The sequence below is a fragment of the Lottia gigantea genome, assembly GCF_000327385.1.
Source record: "Lottia gigantea unplaced genomic scaffold LOTGIsca_72, whole genome shotgun sequence".
Classification (NCBI taxonomy): Eukaryota; Metazoa; Mollusca; class Gastropoda; family Lottiidae; genus Lottia; species Lottia gigantea.
The window spans coordinates 1,146,652-1,167,143 of record NW_008710427.1 but is presented as its reverse complement, the minus strand read 5'-3'; the positions used below and the strand labels follow the sequence as shown (position 1 = coordinate 1,167,143).

Below are 20,492 nucleotides of genomic sequence, written 5' to 3'. Positions count from 1 at the left end.
TTTATTCTATTGTTCACGAACAACAAATAATTAAAGGCAAGGACAATAGATCAAAAAGATAGAAAATTCTTCAAATTCGAAATTGTCTAAGATATCATCAATATATGATCACACCAAGTTTCATTCAAATAAAATATAAACTATTTGTAGTGCTGAAAGAAATGTTGATCGACGGGCGAACAGAGGTGACGGTAGGGGAAAGATGGGTAAATTAAGGAAATATATGTCTACAGTTTCTTGATGCAAATCGTCCATGCTTACAAGCTGCATGCACATGGCTGTAACTTTCACGAAAACCAAATTTAGTTAGTTTAAATGAAATAGTTAAGGTTTGGAAAATCAAAGCGACTGTTCCAATTTACCCAACACGGAGGATAAATTGGACCAGGGCGTCGGCTTATTTGGACTGCAGGATATATTTCATAATATATAGGGAAGTTAAATAATATTGCTTAATCAGAGAAAATTGTAGGCCTAATTTTAAGTTAGACAAAATTGCTGATCAGAACATCAAATCATGAATATTTTTATACGCCCACATAAAAATGGGGGGCGTATATAATATATTGCCGTCACCCATGTCGGTCCGTCCGTCCGTCCACAATTGCTCGTAAACACTCTACAAGGCGCATTTTTTTTTACTGATATCGATGTTACTTGGTATGGTTGTTTGTAATTACCCAAGGATGAACAGCGTTCAATTTTAGCTTGTAGCCTAAACACTATAGAAGGTTCAATTATTGACAGTTTTTGACGAAACTTGGTGTGAATGTTTGTTATCACCCAAAGATGATCCATACCGAAATTCAGAAAAATAGAAAAATATTCAGTAGGAAAATTAAGAGTTATCAATTGCCATACTTTAAAGTCCTTCTTCTCAATAAAGGGTTCAATTTTAAGCCGGTAAACGCTATATAGAAAGTTCAATTTTTGACAGATTTGACGAAACTTGGTGTGAGTGATTGTTATCAAGTATGAATTGCCTATTAATTGAAAATCAGAAAAATCGAAAAAAAATTAATATGAGTTTTATTGCCCTTGTTCTTGAAAATGCGTTCAAGTTTTAGAACTTAAACACTCAAGAAGGCCCAATTCTTGACAGATTTTGATGAAACTTGGTAATATATTATGCAGTTCAAAAGAAGAGCATGTCTGAAGGCTGAATATTTCACACTGGTAATTGTAACTTAGTAACGGTACGATCAAATATTTTAAATAAATATATATAATATATATTTATTTAAAATCACTGGGCGTATATTACCTTGCCTGGCAAGCTATCTTTTGATTTATTAGAGGCGCATGGTCGGCATTGGCTAAGGGCGGTGGGGAGAATGACTTTTAGAGAGAGCCATTTACGGAAGCCAACAAAATTGGATGAAAATGTTAGGATGTCAAAAAACTGATCCACCTTCGCTAAGTTCTTACAACTGACTCTTGTTGCCTTAGCGCAGTGCTATAATATACAAAGAATCATAGATTTATTTCTATTTATTTATGTTTACTCATTAGCCTTTAACCTGTATAATTTCTTATATTCACGGATCGACTTGTGATGAAATAAAGGTTCAGTCGTAAAAATCAATGGAAGCGCACAGCAACTTCCTTATTATCAAAGCACGCTGTAGATGGTCACTATTGGTAACAGTCATGTGATCAATATTGTCGTCAGAACAAAATGGCGTCAAAAACAGGAATATTTAGATTTAGACAGCGCATTTTCGATTATTTTGGCTTATTTTTAAATGCATCGGGACACTGATTTTTCTTTGAAAAGGTTCATAACTGCAAGGAATTGAAGTTATTAACATTATGCCAGAAAGGATGACTGGACCGGGAGACAGTGCAGAAATCGACGTCGATGCCATCATTGAACATCTTCTGTCTGTTCGAAATTCTCCAAATAAACAAGTTCAACTTCCAGAGACCAAAATCCGACAGCTTTGTCAGTTGTCGAGGGAAATATTCATGGAACAGCCAATGCTACTGGAATTAGAAGCTCCAGTCAATATTTGTGGCGATATCCATGGACAGTATGAAGATTTGTTGAGACATTTTGATGGGTGTGGCTACCCACCAGATTCAAATTATTTATTTCTTGGAGATTATGTTGACAGAGGAAAACATTCCTTAGAAACTATTTGTTTGATACTTGCATATAAGATCAAATACCCAAACAATTTCTTTTTATTGAGAGGGAATCATGAATGTGCTTCCATCAATAGAATTTATGGATTTTATGATGAATGTAAAAGAAGATACAATATCAAACTTTGGAAGACATTTACAGACTGTTTCAATGCCTTACCAATAGCAGCATTAGTTGAAGGGACCATATTGTGTATGCATGGTGGATTATCTCCAGATTTGTCTGACTTGCAACAAATTCAAGAAATTGAACGTCCACTTGATGTTCCAGACCAAGGATTGATTTGTGATTTATTGTGGTCAGATCCAGATGAAGATATAACTGGCTGGGGTGAAAATGACAGAGGTGTATCCTATACTTTTGGTCGTGATATTGTCAAAGATTGTCTCAAGAAATTTTCATGCAGTCTGATTGCTAGAGCTCACCAAGTTGTTGAAGATGGGTATCAGTTTTTTCAGAAAAGAAAGCTGGTCACATTGTTTAGTGCTCCTAATTATTGTGGAGAGTTTGATAATGCTGGGGCTGTGATGATTGTAGCTCAAGATCTAACCTGTTCATTTAAAATCCTGCCTCCTGACAAGATGAAATCTATTGCTGCTCAAGGAAAGAAGAAAAAGTAATTTGTTACATGGAAATATGTTCCCAAATGTGAAAGCTTAGCATTTCAATACTTAAAACTTTCAGTTCTATAGTTGGTGCATAAGCACAAACTTTAATTGAATCTATTATGACAGAACTTAATACAGTCCTATTGATTAATTACATCCGCTTGCATTAAGAATTTTTTATAAATTTTGCTCAATATTAACCCAAACATTCTAGCATAATGTAACTGTGTCTTGTTGTATAATGTATATTGTTCAGTGGGTTATTAGCCTATTATTGATGTGTTCAGTGACATTCATTGACTAGGACAAAATATTAGTCATAAAATTCATTTGTTATTTTCTTGAATATTTATAGAAACCTTGTTACTATAGTTTCAATGTGATACTTATTGTTTACATTGTTATGTTACATATAAAATTGTGTTCAAAAGACTTTTTTTTTGTACCTACAGTGATAGACATTTCAATACATATAAACCATATAGATGTCAAGCATTGCTATTATTGATCCTGGTATAAAAATCCATGCTTATGCTCTATTCCTTTCATAAATTCTGTTAGCTCTCAGCTAATTTATTACCGTACTTGAAGGAAATGGCAGAGTTGTTGAATGAATGAATATTTGACTTCTAAATCAGGTACCAAAGTATGTTATTTTCAGATTTTCAAACACAAAAATTTTCTTTTTTTAAATCACGACAGAGGTACCAGTACAGCAAATTTCCCCCATCTTGTTGAATCAACTACTTCAACTTCTATAAACAGAAGTAAGAAATGAACTTTTTTGTGAGTGAAGATCATATTTCATTAAAATTCTTATATACATACAATTTACACATAATATAAATAAAAATAAATTATAAACAATAAATCTGTGAAGTCACATCTATTCACATAATATACTTCCATTCTAATTTGATTAATTGATCCCACAAAAGGAAACAAGTGAATTTACCATTGCTGATCCTTAGGACACTACAAAAATACTGATGGAAAATCAAACATAGCTGAAACATTAATGTTCTCTCATAATATTGATTTACTAGGTTTCTTCAAATCAAATGACAATCTGTACATAATCCTTATAATTCTGACATACCAAGATGAATGCACTGCAATTCAGGAATTAATTCTACATATTTTAATCATCCCAAAAGATTTCAAGCAGTTCTCATTTAATTAACAGTTATAAAATAAAATGATAAAGGACAGTGTGTGGAATGCATTCAAAAAAAAAGGATTCTAGATGGTGCCTTATCGATGGCTGTTATTCCAGTCTTCATCATCAAAAGGATCCATATGACTTTTACGATAAACTTCTTTAAATTCTGGTCCCAACATCTCCAGATCTTTTTCATCTTGTATAACTCCCTGTTATAATTAAAACAATTACATTAATATAGAATTTCACTGATTAGCCTACTGGACACCAATGACATGAAGAGTGCAATGAAGAAACATTTACAAAGGTATTCTCTTTCAAGGAATCTCTAATACGCCTTGCTTATTAAACACACTTTCTTGGTCAATTTGTTTATTGTATGCCACTTTATGAGCTTTAACATCAAGTTCATTTTTCTCATACATGTGTTATCTTGTGTATCGGATCAACCTACCTTAGGTAAGAAACCAAGTAATTTAGTAGCATGTTCACGCAACAAACGTTGTCTTTCTTCCTCAATGATTTGTCTTCTAAATTCTTCCATACGAGATTCTTGTTCATGTTCAGCAATCTCTCTTTCCCTAGCTGCAGCGTAGTTTCTACGTCTTTCTTCCAACAATGCTTCTACAGATCTTTTATGTTCCAATTGTTTCATTCTTCGTTTTTGAGCATTCATCTGCTCAATTCTATCATCTTCAGCAAATTTGGCCAACATCTGATTCCTGAACTGATCTTCTTCATCCTTTTCAGCTTGTAATCTAAGTGCCTTGAAATGCATCTGTCTGGCATGTGTTTCTTGCAATTCAATTCTTTGACGAAGTTTCTGTTCAACATCAGCCTGAAGTAGGAAAGTAAAATTTTCATTATAAATGTAATGATAATCTTGTCATCTGAAAGCTATAAATACATACTCTTTCTTTATACCATTGATCCAGTTTAGGTAATCATAATCCATAGAAATGAACATATTTAATCTCTAAAAACTCAACTTACCGATTCTTTCCTTCTTTCTCTGTCTTCTTGTTCTTCAAGATATAACTCCATCTGTATTCTTTCCATTTCATCTCTTTCTTTCTCTTTGGCAGCAATTTTCTTTGATAACTGAAATTTTACAAATTTAGAAAATATCAATCAATGTGAAACATTGCTTCTCTGTCCTCTGGAAAAAAAATTAATATGCATGCACATTTCTTAATCTTTCTAAATATTTGAATGTAAAGGAAAATTCCCATAGTTTCTGATCATGATTAACTGACCAATTAAACTGTATATCAGACTAGACTATACATCCAATATTAAACTTACTTCTCTCTGAACCTGTTCCATAGCCTGCTCCTTGGCTTTTTTAGCTTCTCTTTCTCCAAGCTCACGTTCTTGTTGAACATTAGCAAACTGTAAAATTCTCTTATTTTCTTCTTCCATTCTTCTTCTTTCCTCATCTTTCCATGCAGATCTAGCTGCTTTGAACTCTTCAATATATTGTTGAGTTGCTTTTCTTTTCTGCATCTGTCTTTCAAGATCCCTGAAAATAACAATACAATGTTTAATGATTAGGTATGATGCTCTTCACCTGGGTTCTGACCGTTTCTTACTTGGAATTCTACATGTATATACTTCATAATATGCTCCATAAGTTGAATATTATGTAAATGTCAAAATTGGGTAAACAATCCAAAGTAATTTCCTTTATTTGATTAAAACTAGTCCAGAAAAGCCTAAACCAAAACCTACTTTTGATCTTCTTCATAAATCTTTCTAACTATTTCATCAATCATTAGTTTTTCTTTCAAGAATTCTTCATAAGCTTGTTGTTTTCTGTATTCTTGTTCTTCAAGTTGTCTTTCTAATTCTTGCTGATATCTCACTTGTTCATGATATCGTTCTTCAATGCGTTTAGCTTCTTCTACACCAGCTCTTTCATGTTGTTTCTTCATTTCGTGACTTATTTCAGCATCTCGTTTCATTTGTTCATATTTGATTACCTCTTTTTCTGCTAATTGTGCTGATCTTTCTTTACTCATGTAGGCTGCTTTTAATTTAGCTTCTAACTCTCGTAACTCTAAACTAAAAGTAACGAATTTAAAAAAATTTATATCTGGTAGTCACGGTTTTTCTTGACATGTTTGGAAAATGCATAATTTTGACACTTGATATTTGTTTAGATAATTTATATTTTCCCTGTGAGACACTACCAGTACTATAAATATTCATTGTAAAATAATTTTAGCTTACCTAGATTCACGAATTTGCTGTCTTGTTTTCTCATCTCGCAATTTACTCTGGTTTAAATTCTGTAATTCTCTGGCTAACTTGTCTTCTTGTTCATATTGTTGTGCCTTCATTATTCTATCTCTTTCTGCCTATAGAATAATTAAAATAATATATGTTTTATCATATGAGTTATTATATATCATAATATATCAAATTATAGGGTACCAATATGTACTATCAAATTCACTACCAGTACCCAAAATAAATTAAAAGATATGATACTAATTTGTACACTTTATGATTGGCAATACAATATTAAATAGTACAATTCACACAAAATGCATAGTAGATTATTAAAGAATCTACATAGGCTCACCCTTATTATGGCTTCCTCCATTTCTCTCTCTTTCTGTTCTAATTGTTGTCTTCTTAAGTATCGCTTATCTTCTATTCTTTCTTCCCGATTCATATTGGATGTTAGCATTCTTTCTTCTGACAACCTATGTAAAGTATCCTCTCTCAATTCTTCTTGTCTTCTACTTTTATCAAGATTCTTCTCTCTCATATTGGTGGTTAACTGTCTTCTTACGGTAGTCTGATCAAAATAAATTCAAAGTATAAGCTTATGGAGTAAAAAACAATAAAAGTAGTTCTGGCTTTATTGATATCATAATGTTATGAAATGTGAAAGAAAGATAGCTTGCCAGGAAAGGTAATATACGCCCACTGGCAGCTTTGATTTTGAAATAAATATTTAGCTGTACACTAACAATCACCAGTATGAAATATTCAACCTTTAGTCATACACTGCTTTTGAACTCTTTAGGGCGATACTGGATAATATTGAGTATGAGTTATTGCCCTTGTTCTTGAAAACATGTTCAATCTTTAGCTCGTGAAAACAAATATTCAATCTTCAGCGCAGTACTGAATAATAAAACCAAGTTTTGTCAAAATCCAGCAAGAATCATGCATTCTAGAGTTTTTACGAGCTACAAATTGAACAAGGGCAATAACTCATACTAAATATTTTTCAATTTTTCTGATTTTCAATAGGCTTTATCCTTGGGTGATAACAAACACTCAAGTCAAGTTTTGTTAAAATCCGTCAAGAATTGTGCCATCTAGAGTGTTTACAAGCTAAAAATTAAATGCATTTTCAAGAACAAGGGCAATAACTCATACTCAATATTTTTCGATTCATCTGATTTTCAATCCTTGGGTGATTACAGACACTCACACCAAAATCCGCCAAGAATTATCCCTTCTAGAGTGTTTACAAACTAAAATTTGAACGCGTTTTCAAGAACAAGGGCAATAACTCATGAATGCTAAATATTTTTTGATTTTTCTGATTTTCAATAGGGTTTATCGATGGGTGATAACCAACACTCACCAAGTTTCGTCAAAATCCATCAAGAATTGTGCCTTCTAGAGTGTTTACAAGCTAAAATTGAACGTGTTTTCAAGAAACAAGGGCAATAACTCATACTAATTATTTTTCGATCTTTCTGATTTTAAATAGGGTTCATCCTTGGGTGATAAACACTCACACCAAGTTTCATCAAAATCCGTCAAGAATTGCACCTTTTAGAGTGTTTACGAGCGTTTCAAGAACAAGGGCAATAACTCATACTAAATATTTTTCGATTTTTCTGACTTTCAATAGGGTTCATCCTTGGGTGATTACAAACAACCATATGCGCCTTGAGAAATTCCACGAGGATCTAATTGCTGTGCAATATAAATATCGTCATTATTATTATTATACCGAGTTTTGTCGAAATCAGTCAAGAATTGTGCCTTGTAGAGTGTTTACGAGCAATTGTGGACGGACAGACGGACATTGGTCACAGCAATATACGCTCACCAAAAGTTCAATCTTCGCACAATATAAGCTTACAATTTTCAAATTATATTTTTTGTTTTTATATTTTAGAATGTTAGATCTATTCCTAAGCTAAAACAATCACAACTACCTAAAGGCTATACATAACATAAGTTAGGTTCACTGTCTCATCTGGATATTAATTATTTATTGGCCTACTGTCTTATGTTGGTAAATCATATTTACCAGAACTATAGCTGTTGGACTCATTGATGTCATTTGTTGGACTAGCCTAATGATAATGTTTAAAAAATAGGTGTAAACTGTAGTCATAAGTCTAATTCAGTACTAGTCTGGTCATCGAGTCAGAGGGTAGTATAGTCAAGTAACCTAACTTCGTGCTAACCTATTTTTCGTTCATTTCCGGAAAGGAAATTTACATGTGCGACCTTGCGTGACTTCGCCTTTTGCTTGTTTTGATAAACATGGGTTTTCTGTACAAAGTCAGCTTGTAGAATGGATCCAGAAGTTTCAAGTAAGGTAAAATGTATTACCAAACATCACAAGTTTTTATCGGCCGAATTTCCTTATAATCCCAAGCTGTAATCAGAATTCCAAGTGTCGTCTGTTAGAATGTAGTCCAACGAATGAAGTCACGTGATCAACTAGCAGATTCCGTGTCAGCAGAAAAATTCTATGGAACACAAAGTGGGCCATATTCTTATGTTGTTTCAGTGACTTTTAGCAATAAATCACGCTACGTGTCTTGTTTTGTCATTTTTTTTTAAATCATGGTTCTTTGAAGGAAATATCATTAGTTATAGTGAAATGATATTAGAGATAAATACTAAGAGAAGTTAATTATACCACCCGGTATCCATACAACGTGTTTTTCTAGACTTATTTATAGATGAAACATTGTACACGAAAATAGTCGTTGAGTTGGTTACTCATGAATATGGGTCAAAGTGAGGGATTCATAAAGAAAATCGAAACAAACCAATTTCAATTATTTTGTAGAAAATCTGTGGAAACACGTAAGACATAATTTTTTCCCCGTTTTTTAACTTTGACGAAATTCGGTTTTAAATCCTTATATGCACGAAAATAAGTTACACCACTGACGCAATGTATGTAGATCAACAAAAGCTTACTCAATTAAATCTTTATCAAATCAACGAAAAACAGGTATTTGAAAACTACTTACCATATTGACCGTTAAACAGTAAAAAGCAGTCAAAATATTAACTTCTCAAGCTAAAACCCCCAAAGATGTCCTTCAAGACTATTTCAAGATGCCATCAAAAATAAAATGTAGTGTTTGGCTTTGGACTGTACCACTCTTTGGTCGTTAGGGGATACTAAGTTAATAAATATTTGTTACAACGTCTCATCTATATTTTGCTTTTCGTTTGAAATCTCTATTACAGTGGAAATGTCATTGAAATTATATATTTTAACAGAATATTTCATTAGAAAGTCAGACTAATTTAAAATATTGTTTTAATTACTATAATTGTAAAAATACCACCCCTTAAATGAACCAATCTAGTTACAGCCCCGCACAGAACGAATCTGTACCTAAACAAATCATATAGAGAATTTATCTTCCGTGTGCGTAACCATTTTGTTCAAATCACTTGGCAATAATGTATAAACCCACTTCAACCCAGAAAGAATTTTTTTTTTTTTAATTATCCAGTGCTGAGAAAGTTAGTGGATTTTCCTTACCACTATCATGATAATGTTAGAGTCCATAATTAGGGTTATGTTTTTGTCCTTCTACGGTATATTCTGGTTACAATTTATTCTTCTTTTAATATAATTTAATTTGTTATAAAAAAAAATTGTTTCTATTGATTTGACTTGGAAAGACTAAGAAAAACTGTAATTCTTACACTGGAAATATTCTTTCCAAAACTAAATCATCCATTCAGATCTAAAGAATGTCTTTTCTTCCACACACCATTCCAAATTTGGTCACTTCCGTTCATCGAAAACTTGAGTTGGCAAAAATTGATTTTTCACTTCAATTTAGTGTTTGATTTCAGAACTTTACCTTATTGTTTGCTGACGAAAGGTGGGTTATTTGATGTAAAATGTAGAATATAATTTGTTGCAAAATAAATTTTTAAATAAAATTCTGTAGTCTAAATGCCACAATCACTGTACATAGTGTAAGTTTTCTCGGCATTTTCTCAATATTACTCTCAGTCTCAGTGTAACTTCTTCGGTTAGGTTACTATTTTTAGTGTCTTATCTTACTCTTATTATCATTACGTAGAACTTAAAAGTAATGGCTTACAGTGGTTTACCTCATTTGGCTTAAAAAGTTCATGCCCTTATGGTTCTCCCCTTTTCAATTTTAACTCTGGTGGTTTCCTCCCCCTATTCACTAATATGAATGAAGGCATGGCCTTGAATGAGAGCGCAGGTTAATGATAGAATAACAATAATTAATGATAATTAAATAAAAGATATTCAACCTTATCTGTATGTAATGCAAACTATTTTGTCTTCTAATCATATGTATGATGGTAATCTTCTATGAATATAAGATCCATAGACATTTCTATAAGGTGTGAAAGTAACCATCTATAACGATGACGTCATTATATCATGACGTATGATGCCATCATTGCTTGGGAGAAAGTCTTTGGAAATTAGGTCGAAGCTGTCATTTTATTCCTTATGAAGCATAGAGAATATCCAGGAAAAATAAAATAAAACGTAAGGGTTGTTAAGTTGCTACAAAACATCCCTTTCTGTATTTGAAACAATTGTCGTAATTTATTTAAAGAATTCCAGAATATTCACTCCGAAACTAATTGATTGACTGATCTAGTTGTCAACAAACATGGCGGCCCCCATGATCCGCCATCTTTTTTCTCACTTTTTGTGGGGCATAAATTTTCTGAAACGAATTAATGTATACGTGTGTGTTACCATTATAGAGAGCTTCACTTTGCCGTCGAGAGAGCTGCGCTCTCATTTTAGGGTAGATCTATGTGAAGAAAAATAGTTTGATTTAATGACATGCATGTAATATATAGTATATTTTATTTCATTTTCATTTCAACAATAACAAAATGTTACGTAACAGTTTTCCTGTTTTCAGTTTAAAAAAAGTTTAAACTTTAACCAGCAGCTTCCCAATTTCACTGCTATGCCAAAAGACATTTAGTAAATAATAATACTCAAAACATCTAAAACAAAAAACAGTAACACTATTTAATAAAGCAATTAATGGCAATTAATATATAATATATATCACTAAAAGAGGTGACACATTTTCCGCCGTTGTAGAGTGGGTTACTCATGAAATATGGGTCAAGGTGAGGGATTCATAAAAAATCGAAATAAACCTCGATGATTTTGTAGCTTCAGACTGTTTCTGATTAATAACTATAAAAAATATACATATCTGGATTATCTGTATACCATTTTCTATGACACCATTTATTCACATCCATCACAAGTATTGACATGCTGCCTGGGTCAAACAAGAGTATTGCAAGTTGAACAAAAATTAGATTATATATGAACACAATTTTATGGATAACAAATACTTTAATAAATAACTTGAGACATTTTGACGATGATACTTTCGTCATTATCAAGCAATAATCTCAAGTTATTTATTAAAGTAATTGTTATCCAGAAAATTGTGTTCATATATTCATACCTCAATTACTAAATGCCACTCAAGGTAGAAATTAAATTATCTATCTCTTACTGCATCAGCATCACTTAACCCTAACCCTTAACAACTTTTGTGGCAGAATAGACACAGTATTCTTCTTTTTTTATGAATTTATTGATATGCACTAATGGGCTATGATATTGCTTATTGTTATTAGATGGATGTTTACAATTAATGTTAGAATAGAGGACTCTTTATTGCTCTTTTAAATGGCAATCAGTATTATTCAAAGTATTTTTACCATATTTTTTATATTTCAGATTAACAGGTTGAAGATGTCACAGGTTCCTACTAAGATTGTGCTTAAAAGCACTACTAAGATGTCATTAAATGATCGGTGAGGACTTGTACTACAAAATATATGTGAAATATGACATATATAATGGAAGGAAAAGTATACTTTGTATACAGTTGTGCACCAGATGGTGTTACTTGAAGTAATAATTGGTGGATTTCATGATTCATTGAAATGTAGAAAATCAATAAGATTTAGAAAGAAGCATTCATAATTTTATTTCATGAAAATATATTTATTGAGAATACCAAATGCAATATAAGCTTTTAGAAGGAAATTGTTCAAACATTTCAAAAATTGCATATATAATTGTAATCATGATCAAGAGTAAGAAAACAATCTTCTCTATAAATGATCATAAATATTTAAAAAGTGGCCTGTAATCTTCAGCCCAGAGAGCAGAACCATGAGAAATGTATGCTAAAGTTTTAAACTTTGGGTACAGTTTTTCTTTTCTAAATCAACTGCACAATAAAAATAAAGAGAAAAAATATCTTTCACATGTAAACCTTTTCGTTTGTTTGAACAAGTTTTAAAGTATTATTTTCTGGTTTTGACATTGGCTGAAGTAATTAGCTCAATGAAGGGACTTGAAGTTATCATTCTTCTCAAAGAATACAGGCTATCTGTGTAAGAGAGATGAAAATTAACTGAGATTAAAGAATGATACAGGCCACAAGTAAAATCTCTGGTAAGAGTGTTCAAATTCTGATTATTTCCTTCTTGTGGAAAGATTTACACATATCCAGAAGACACGACCACAACCAACGGTGCAGAATATAAGAGGAAACATGATGTCACAACAACAACAATCAGTTAGAAATCAACGTCAAAATCAACAAAATATTAATCGGCCAGGATTACAACAACAATCTTCTAAAGTTAAACAGGTTAGTTTCAAGTTTTCCTTTAGAGTTATACTTGAAGGTTTAAGTCTGTGAATTGAGAAGTCTCTTTTCTGCAAACCTAAATTTGATAGATAAAATAAATTTTTATAAGCCCACATTATAATGTATAGCGTAACTTGCAAGGCAACCACTTGTTAAATTATATTATCTAATTTCCTAAAAACTGAATGATGTAGTAATTTATTTTTTACAGAAAAGTTTAAAACAACGCTTGGGATCAAGTAATATTAAAGCTAGATTAAATTTTGGCGCTGTTAGAGGTCGAGGGGTACAGAGAGGAAATTTCCAGAATCAAGGTGGATTAAGAGGTCATACTCGAGGAAATAGACGTGGTGGAAGACAATTACAGCAGAGAGGTGGTCGCGGTGGTCGCGGTGGTGGATTTATTCGACAACAATCCATGTCCTCATTAAATAACAGTAATGATTTCACAGGTCGTAATAGAGGAGGGTTTAACCCACGGTTTAATAACCAAAGTAAGCAATATTACACTCATCAGACTGTCATCATTTACACATCCTTAAATTTAAGCATGCTGTCATCCATGTTCTCAAATATATTTCAATGTTGAAATTATTTATTCATACATTCCTCATATTTCATGTAATGTAATTTCCCTCCCATTAATTCATTTACTATTAGTTATCATACTATTAAATTTTGTATTTTTCATGTCTGATGAGTGTAAATGTAAGCTAACAGAGATTTGGTTTTCTAATTAATAAAGATGTTCAGTGTAGTATATTTTCAAGTAAATTTAAATAAATCTCAATTACGTGAAAATCTGATGTTCCAACTCTTTCTTCATCAGGAATTCTACATTGTTAAGTAATTATTACAAACAACAGTAAAAAATCAACTGGTAAAACAAACATTTATATTGTATCACTTTCACCATTCTTTGATTAGCTCTCAAAATTATTTATTAACCATGGTAGATCTTAATTGTAGGAGGCCGAGGTGGTAATCGTGGTAACCGTGGTAGAGGTGGTATGAGAGGACGTGGAAGTAGCAACAGGTAAAATTATACAATTTTTGAATGATAATTTCTCTGTTTTGGCATAATTTGTTTACATAGTATCTAAAGAACTGAGCTGGTTAATATCGCTCTATGCTGCCACACAAATGTTTCTGTGCCTTACCTTTTTACTTGATTTGCAGAAGACCTGTTTTCACCATGTCCAATGGAATGTTGTCTATAGCCTTCATCAGAACCTTTAGTCACTATTGCCATTTTTCGAACATTGTTTTTCATACGCCCCTATGGAAATGTGGACGTATATTGTTGTGGGTCCGACAACATTTCTTGTGAACACAATAGAGACTACAGTTTTCAACTGATTTTAATGAAATTTGGTGTGATCATTTATATTGATGAGATCTTGGTCAAGTTCGAATTTGATGATCTTTTGTTAAAAGGTTTATGAGTTATTGCCCTTGACTTATGAAAAACCCATCAAAATTTGTTGTGAACACAATAGAGACTACAGTTTTCAACTGATTTTATACATCCACATGGAAATGTGGACGTATATTGCTGTCGCCCCTGTCCGTTGGTCCGTCAACATTTCTTGTCAACACAATAGAGACTACAATTTTCAACTGATTTTAATGTAATATGGTGTGATCATTTATATTGATGAGATCTTGGTCAAGTTCGAATTTGACGATCTTTCGATGAACGGTTCTTGAGTTATTGCCCTTGACTTAGGAAAAAGACATCAAAATTTGTTTGTGAGACTACAGTTTTCAATTGATTTTAATGAAACATAGTGTGATCATGTATATTGATGAGATAATTTGATGTGTTTGGATTATTGATAATGATTTTAAAAATTTGGTGGTATTTCTCAGCATAAATAACTGGCAGTAAATATATATATCAATGAATTCAAATTTCTTTAATATGAGAAAATTCATACTTTAGTCACTAAAGACTGTTTTATCATTTCTGACAGCTGCCAGTGGGCATATGTTACCTTGCCTGGCAAGCTATCTTTATAGCTGCTTTAGTCATAAAGAATTAACAAAAAGTAACTAATAAGCATCGTGTTTGTTTTGGCAGAAATACATCATATATCCCAAGACAAATTATACAAATATGCAATGTGTTATGGGATTTGATGATCTCTTAATAAATAAGAAATATGCATCACAAATTGAAAAAAAAAAGGAAAAAGAAAGGCAAAAAAGACATTGTGGTATTTAAGAATCAGATCATCATTTGAGGCATTGTGTTATTTAGAGATTTGGTTACTAATAGAGGTCAAGCTTTGTACCGAGGGAGAGGAGGGCGTGGTCAGAGAGGAAGATCTAACTACTTGATGAGAAAGTAAGACAGTATGGTGTGGATGCTTTTTTAGATGTTTATTTTGTAAATGTGGCATTCACCATACCCTGGCTTTCTCTGTATCATTTAATTTTTGGTGGAGTTGAATTTTTTTGATCCTGTAAATTATTTAATAAAATTATATTGACAGTTCATCATCTGCTACATCCTAACTGCTGAAATGGTTTTATACTTTTAGTTGTACCTCCCTTTTCTGTTTAGTTTCTTGCTTTTATTTTTAAATTGTAAATGAAGAATAACTTATAATCTCTAGATTGCAATGCTGCAGTCAAAATCAGTTGTACAATATGAATGGCAGTGTTCTTTATAAAACTCATCAGGTTACACTATCAAAAAGTTTTAACACTATTCTGAAATCAAATGAGAACTTCCTTTGAGATCTTCATAATAAATTATATTTTCAGAAGACATTCAGGATTCCACTGTATTGTCTTCTCATGAAGAACTTGGACATAGTTCACTTTATTTGCTTAGCATGTGGTTAACATACCAGTTTCTTACTGTAATTAAATTACCTCCAATTTCATTCTGGTGTTGTTGTATCATTGTCTAAGGAATATCACTCAGGGTGTTGTTGATCAACTGCACATATTAATACATAAATTTTGAAGAAATATAAACAATAGAAATGTTATCAGAGAAAACTGTCTGATACTGATTTATGAGCAATATTTTTAGCACGGTCATGATACTGACTTGATGCTGATTTCTTGAAATATTATAAGCACAAACACATTTGATGTTGATTTATAAGGAATGTTATTGTACAAGATACTTCAATATGATATATTGAAGTATTAATATATATATAAAAAAATAACATTCATAACTAAATTGCCTTTTTGTTATCACCATGAAGGTGATACTATATAATACAAAATATCCAATTTTAAAAACTTCACAAGAAGAACTTTTTTATGGTAAGAGTGATTTTTACCATTCATTTAATGTTGATTTATATCTTCAGTTTTAATGATGAAAATCGAGGTGGTGGAAGAGGTAGAAGAGGAGCTAGAGGAATGAGAGGCGCTCAGAGAGGTCAAAGAGGTCGTGGACGAGGTGGAAGGGGAGGTCAAAATGGCAAACCACCAACAGCTGAAGAATTAGATAACCAATTAGATGCCTACATGTCCAAAACTAAATCACATTTAGATTCAGAATTAGACCAATATATGGCAGAGGCAAATCCCACTTCTTAAACTATTGGAGAGACATATTTGTGATTTAACAAAACCAGTGAACATATTAAAGTCAAGTTAAATAGTGGTGTTAGAATTGTAAAACAAGAGACTGTATGAAATATCAGGAAAGCTTGGGAAGGATTACTCGCCATCTTGGTGTTCACACTTTGTACATATTTAATTTTTAATTTTTTATTTCAACCAAGATTCATCATCATTATTATTATTATGTAGTTTTCTTATCATTTTAAGTAGTAATATTATTTTAATATTGATCAAGTTCAGGGGACTTGATTTTTCATGATGTATTCATACAATTTCTATGGTCATACAATTATAGTTTTCAGTACAAAGTGTGTTGTTTTGAAACATATCTCACCTGACAAGGATATTTGTCTACTTTTAAATTCAACCTCTTATAATGGACATAAAGTCTCAAACTTATAAAACTCATTAGTTTCGTAAGTAAACAACAGAATCCTGTATACAACGATAAATTCATTAAATTTAGTATAGGTATATGGCAAACATGGCTCAGCAGTGGGATATCCATTCCAGTTTTCTTTTCCATGATGAGTATTTGACTAAAACTCTACTTCATGTGAGGCAGTGTGGTGTTGGTTTTAAACATGCCATGAATCATCTTGTCATACCATATTAGCTTAGCTGTACTATTAGTCATCATATGTTTGTACCACAATTTATTCTCTGATACTTGAGTGATTTGCAAATGGCGGACATAATATTCTTGCAGATTTCCAGTGCAGTAATTTTTTTATAATTTACTGAGCGTTTTATGAACAAGAGAAAAAAAATATGAAATGAATGTTCACTACCTATAAAGGTAGCATATATTTACAAACAAAAAATACCATGGCAAGCTATAGGTATACATATAAACATTGGACAATAAGATTGGCTCATTCCATAAATAATTTGTGGTTAATGTGCATGAATTTAAATAATCCAAGAACATGTTTCTATTCAATTATCTTTGTTATACTGCATTCAGTTTGCAAGACGTTTAATGCAGCATTTTTATTGTAAACAAGCTGATTAGTTGTAATATTCAACATCTTGGCTGCAATCTCAAAATAAAGGTTTCTTGCAGTGTGACAAAATAAGTGAAAACTGATCAATTGAGTTCTAAATAAAAAGCATGTTGAAAGAAAATATGAAATGATACAGGAGCATGCTCACTACTAACTGACCACAATATTTACAGAAATGAATTTTACTACTAATTTTTGTATGGAGTGATATATTAATTTGCACTGAAAGTCTTAGATTATCTTTGGACAGGTGTGAATTTTCAGTCTGAAATTGTCAATTCCACAGGTAATGCTCTAGAGAGAATTATATTTTAAATGTAGAATCAAACCTTAAATTTTTTATTTGATTGAATTTGAAATGGAGATGAAAATTCAATTGAAATCACTGTTGTTAAGTTAATAATTTATAAAATGGACAAAATTATTTAGTGTTTGTACAATATTTGAGATCATAAATAAAGCAGAATAAAAAGGTAGGGTAATAATGCTAAGTCAACTCATACACAAACAATAATGAGGATAATTATAAATTATTGTTAGTAATTAATTTTTTTTCCAATTTATAGACATTACTTTAAGGGATTATAAATAGGATTTTTAAATGATTTGTGTGTATCAGGGACACTGATAGCATCAATCCGCACCTTTCCAATTCTCAATCAGACGTCTGTGGTTCCTGCAATTCCACTAAACTTAGTATATAATGACGTCACTAATCATAAAATAAGCTTTATCAACCAGGCGTCTGAAAATTGGAATGGTTCAAATTGATGCTCTTTACAATCCCTTTAACAGAGGTACTCCACATTATGATTAACATTATGGATTACATTTATCTTGGCGAACTTACTTATATTACTAAAGCAACTCAAAACCCTATTAAAACACTAAAAGCCACAGGGAATTTGGTAAATCGATGTATAATTATGCAGTGAGAGGTTTTCTCTATAGATTCACTATACTTAAAAAATATTTGTGCTATACAAGAGGAACTTAATCAACAAGAGTTACAACAAATGTGAATAAAGCCTACTAAGTTATCAAAAGCAAACTTACCTAAAATACATTTTAACATGTATACAGAAATTATAATAAAGCAATAGCAAACATTGTTGTAATGTAAATGACAATTAAAAACTTTTTCATTCAAGGATAATTCTCTTCAAAAAACTTGCATTATAATAACTTAAACATCAACATAACTAATATTGCTGCTAGGTTGATGTATGTTAACACAAAGACTTTGTTTCATAATATAAATTCATTTACAATATATGATTAAATTATCTTATAATATACATAATCGTTTAAAATCTTTATATATAACCTGTACAAAACATTATATAAAATATTGTATAATTTATCCATTTATATGATTATTGTGGTATTTGATTTTATAAAGCAAAAAATAAAAACACTGCCTGGTAAACTCTCCTAGACCATATATATTCAGGCTTTTTAATGACTTTGATGTCAATGAATGTTATTGCCATGGTCATCTATTGCATTGAATAATGAAGCTTTCTGTACAAAACGATTTTCTAAAAAAATAGTCTGTATATGTAATATTACACAAGAGTTAACAGAATATAGTATATTGGTGTTAGTTCTAGTTATGTTTTAGAAGATATTCATCATATAAATTCTCCATTATTTATCACCAATTTCAGTTTTGATAAATTTCTGACAAAATACTATTAATACACCAGTATGGGTGCCAATCCATAAGGATGGTCTTTGCCAGATTTTGTGACACCATATACCTGAGTCCATCTTGTAATCAGATACGACTTGGTTTTTTACTTCAGCTCCCTGCTTACTGCTTACTTAAGAAAACGATACACTGATGATGGGTTGGAAAAGAAACTTATTTCAATCATTTCTTAATAAGTCACAGAAAGTTAAGAAGTTACTAAAAATATTTCTAAAATACAATTGATAGCGTTGGATATTGAATTTTGTAATAATGACATATTGGAACACAATATTATGTGATCAATATGATAAAATATGAACACAGATATATAATAATACTATAATGTAATAAATCACAACCTATTTCTCATGTTTAGAACATATTATAAATCTAACACTAGGTATTTCTACTATAAATTATGTCTTAAATATTCTCTAAATAAATATATCATCTTTATCTAAACAATGTGTTCAACATTATAGTTGATCAAACAATTATAAGGCTAGATTCATTCAAAAATCGTTTGAAATCTGTGATCAAAACATTACCATATACTTGTTAACAGCCTAAAATAAATTTAAAGTACATGTACTTAAATAAGGATAACTTGCAAGGCAAGATAACATAAGCCAAGAAACATAAAACTTTTGATTAAATTGTTATCTATCTGTTATCAATTGATGTAAACTCTTACTTTAAACAAACTGATTGTGTTAAATGAATATACTATATATATATCTCTCTAGATCATTCAGGAAAGTCTTGTTAAAGACATACTGCTGTCAGAGCATAGATATACAGAACTTTTCTTAATTTCAATTACCAATAATTTACATTCATGATCTAAATTTAACTAGCCAAATGATAGATGAGCCTCAAGGACTGCAAGTATTTATAACAATACTTTTGTATGTAAGTTTTAAATTATGATTGGAACAAATAAACACAGGCAGTATATAGGAACGGAATTTCTTCGACCACAAAATGTACATGATTTGTATACAAATTGGCAACTTATCTTATTTGGCAATGAAAGAACAAAAACTTGGAGCACTAACAGTGGCGTTTCTATAAAGCATAACATGGCAGCCACATAACTGTCAAGGGGGGCATTTAAGAACTCAATGGTTTGAAATTTGAAATTGGGGGAGTCAAACCATAGAAACGCCACTGAGTACTAACTAATATAACAACATAACAGTAGATAGAGGCACATGTTTTAAACCGACCAACAAGGTATCATAACACACACACACATATATATAAAGGATTTTATTGTGTAGCACCTTATGATGCTTATGTCATGTCTTCGTCTGTTGTGCATCTTAGTTCTTTCTAATTACAGAAAT

At 31.4% G+C, this 20,492-nt stretch overlaps 3 protein-coding genes across 3 annotated transcripts; 2 read left to right on the top strand and 1 right to left on the bottom strand.

Moving 5' to 3' along the window:
• The first annotated feature begins 1,671 nt into the window (after positions 1-1,671).
• LOTGIDRAFT_196113 (hypothetical protein) lies at positions 1,672-3,249 on the top strand. The gene has a single exon (XM_009066009.1). It carries the CDS (start codon positions 1,813-1,815, stop codon positions 2,767-2,769), a length of 957 nt encoding a protein of 318 aa, XP_009064257.1. The 5' UTR covers positions 1,672-1,812; the 3' UTR covers positions 2,770-3,249.
• Positions 3,250-4,011: 762 nt separating this feature from the next.
• On the bottom strand, positions 4,012-6,695 carry LOTGIDRAFT_131119 (hypothetical protein; the record flags this gene model as incomplete). Its single annotated transcript, XM_009066008.1, has 7 exons — positions 4,012-4,128; positions 4,374-4,757; positions 4,913-5,020; positions 5,225-5,441; positions 5,651-5,983; positions 6,152-6,279; positions 6,507-6,695. The coding sequence occupies 7 exons, from the start codon at positions 6,693-6,695 to the stop codon at positions 4,012-4,014; spliced, it is 1,476 nt and encodes a 491-aa protein (XP_009064256.1).
• Positions 6,696-11,936: 5,241 nt separating this feature from the next.
• LOTGIDRAFT_179538 (hypothetical protein) lies at positions 11,937-16,413 on the top strand (the record flags this gene model as incomplete). The annotated part of the gene is made up of 5 exons (XM_009066007.1): positions 11,937-11,998; positions 12,690-12,846; positions 13,058-13,241; positions 13,816-13,882; positions 16,182-16,413. The coding sequence occupies 5 exons, from the start codon at positions 11,937-11,939 to the stop codon at positions 16,411-16,413; spliced, it is 702 nt and encodes a 233-aa protein (XP_009064255.1).
• Between the last annotated feature and the right edge of the window lie 4,079 nt (positions 16,414-20,492).

What these genes read in the sequence shown, in the direction of transcription:
- LOTGIDRAFT_196113 (XM_009066009.1), top strand. Translation starts at nt 1,813, where the DNA reads ATGCCAGAAAGGATGACTGGACCGGGAGACAGTGCAGAAATCGACGTC.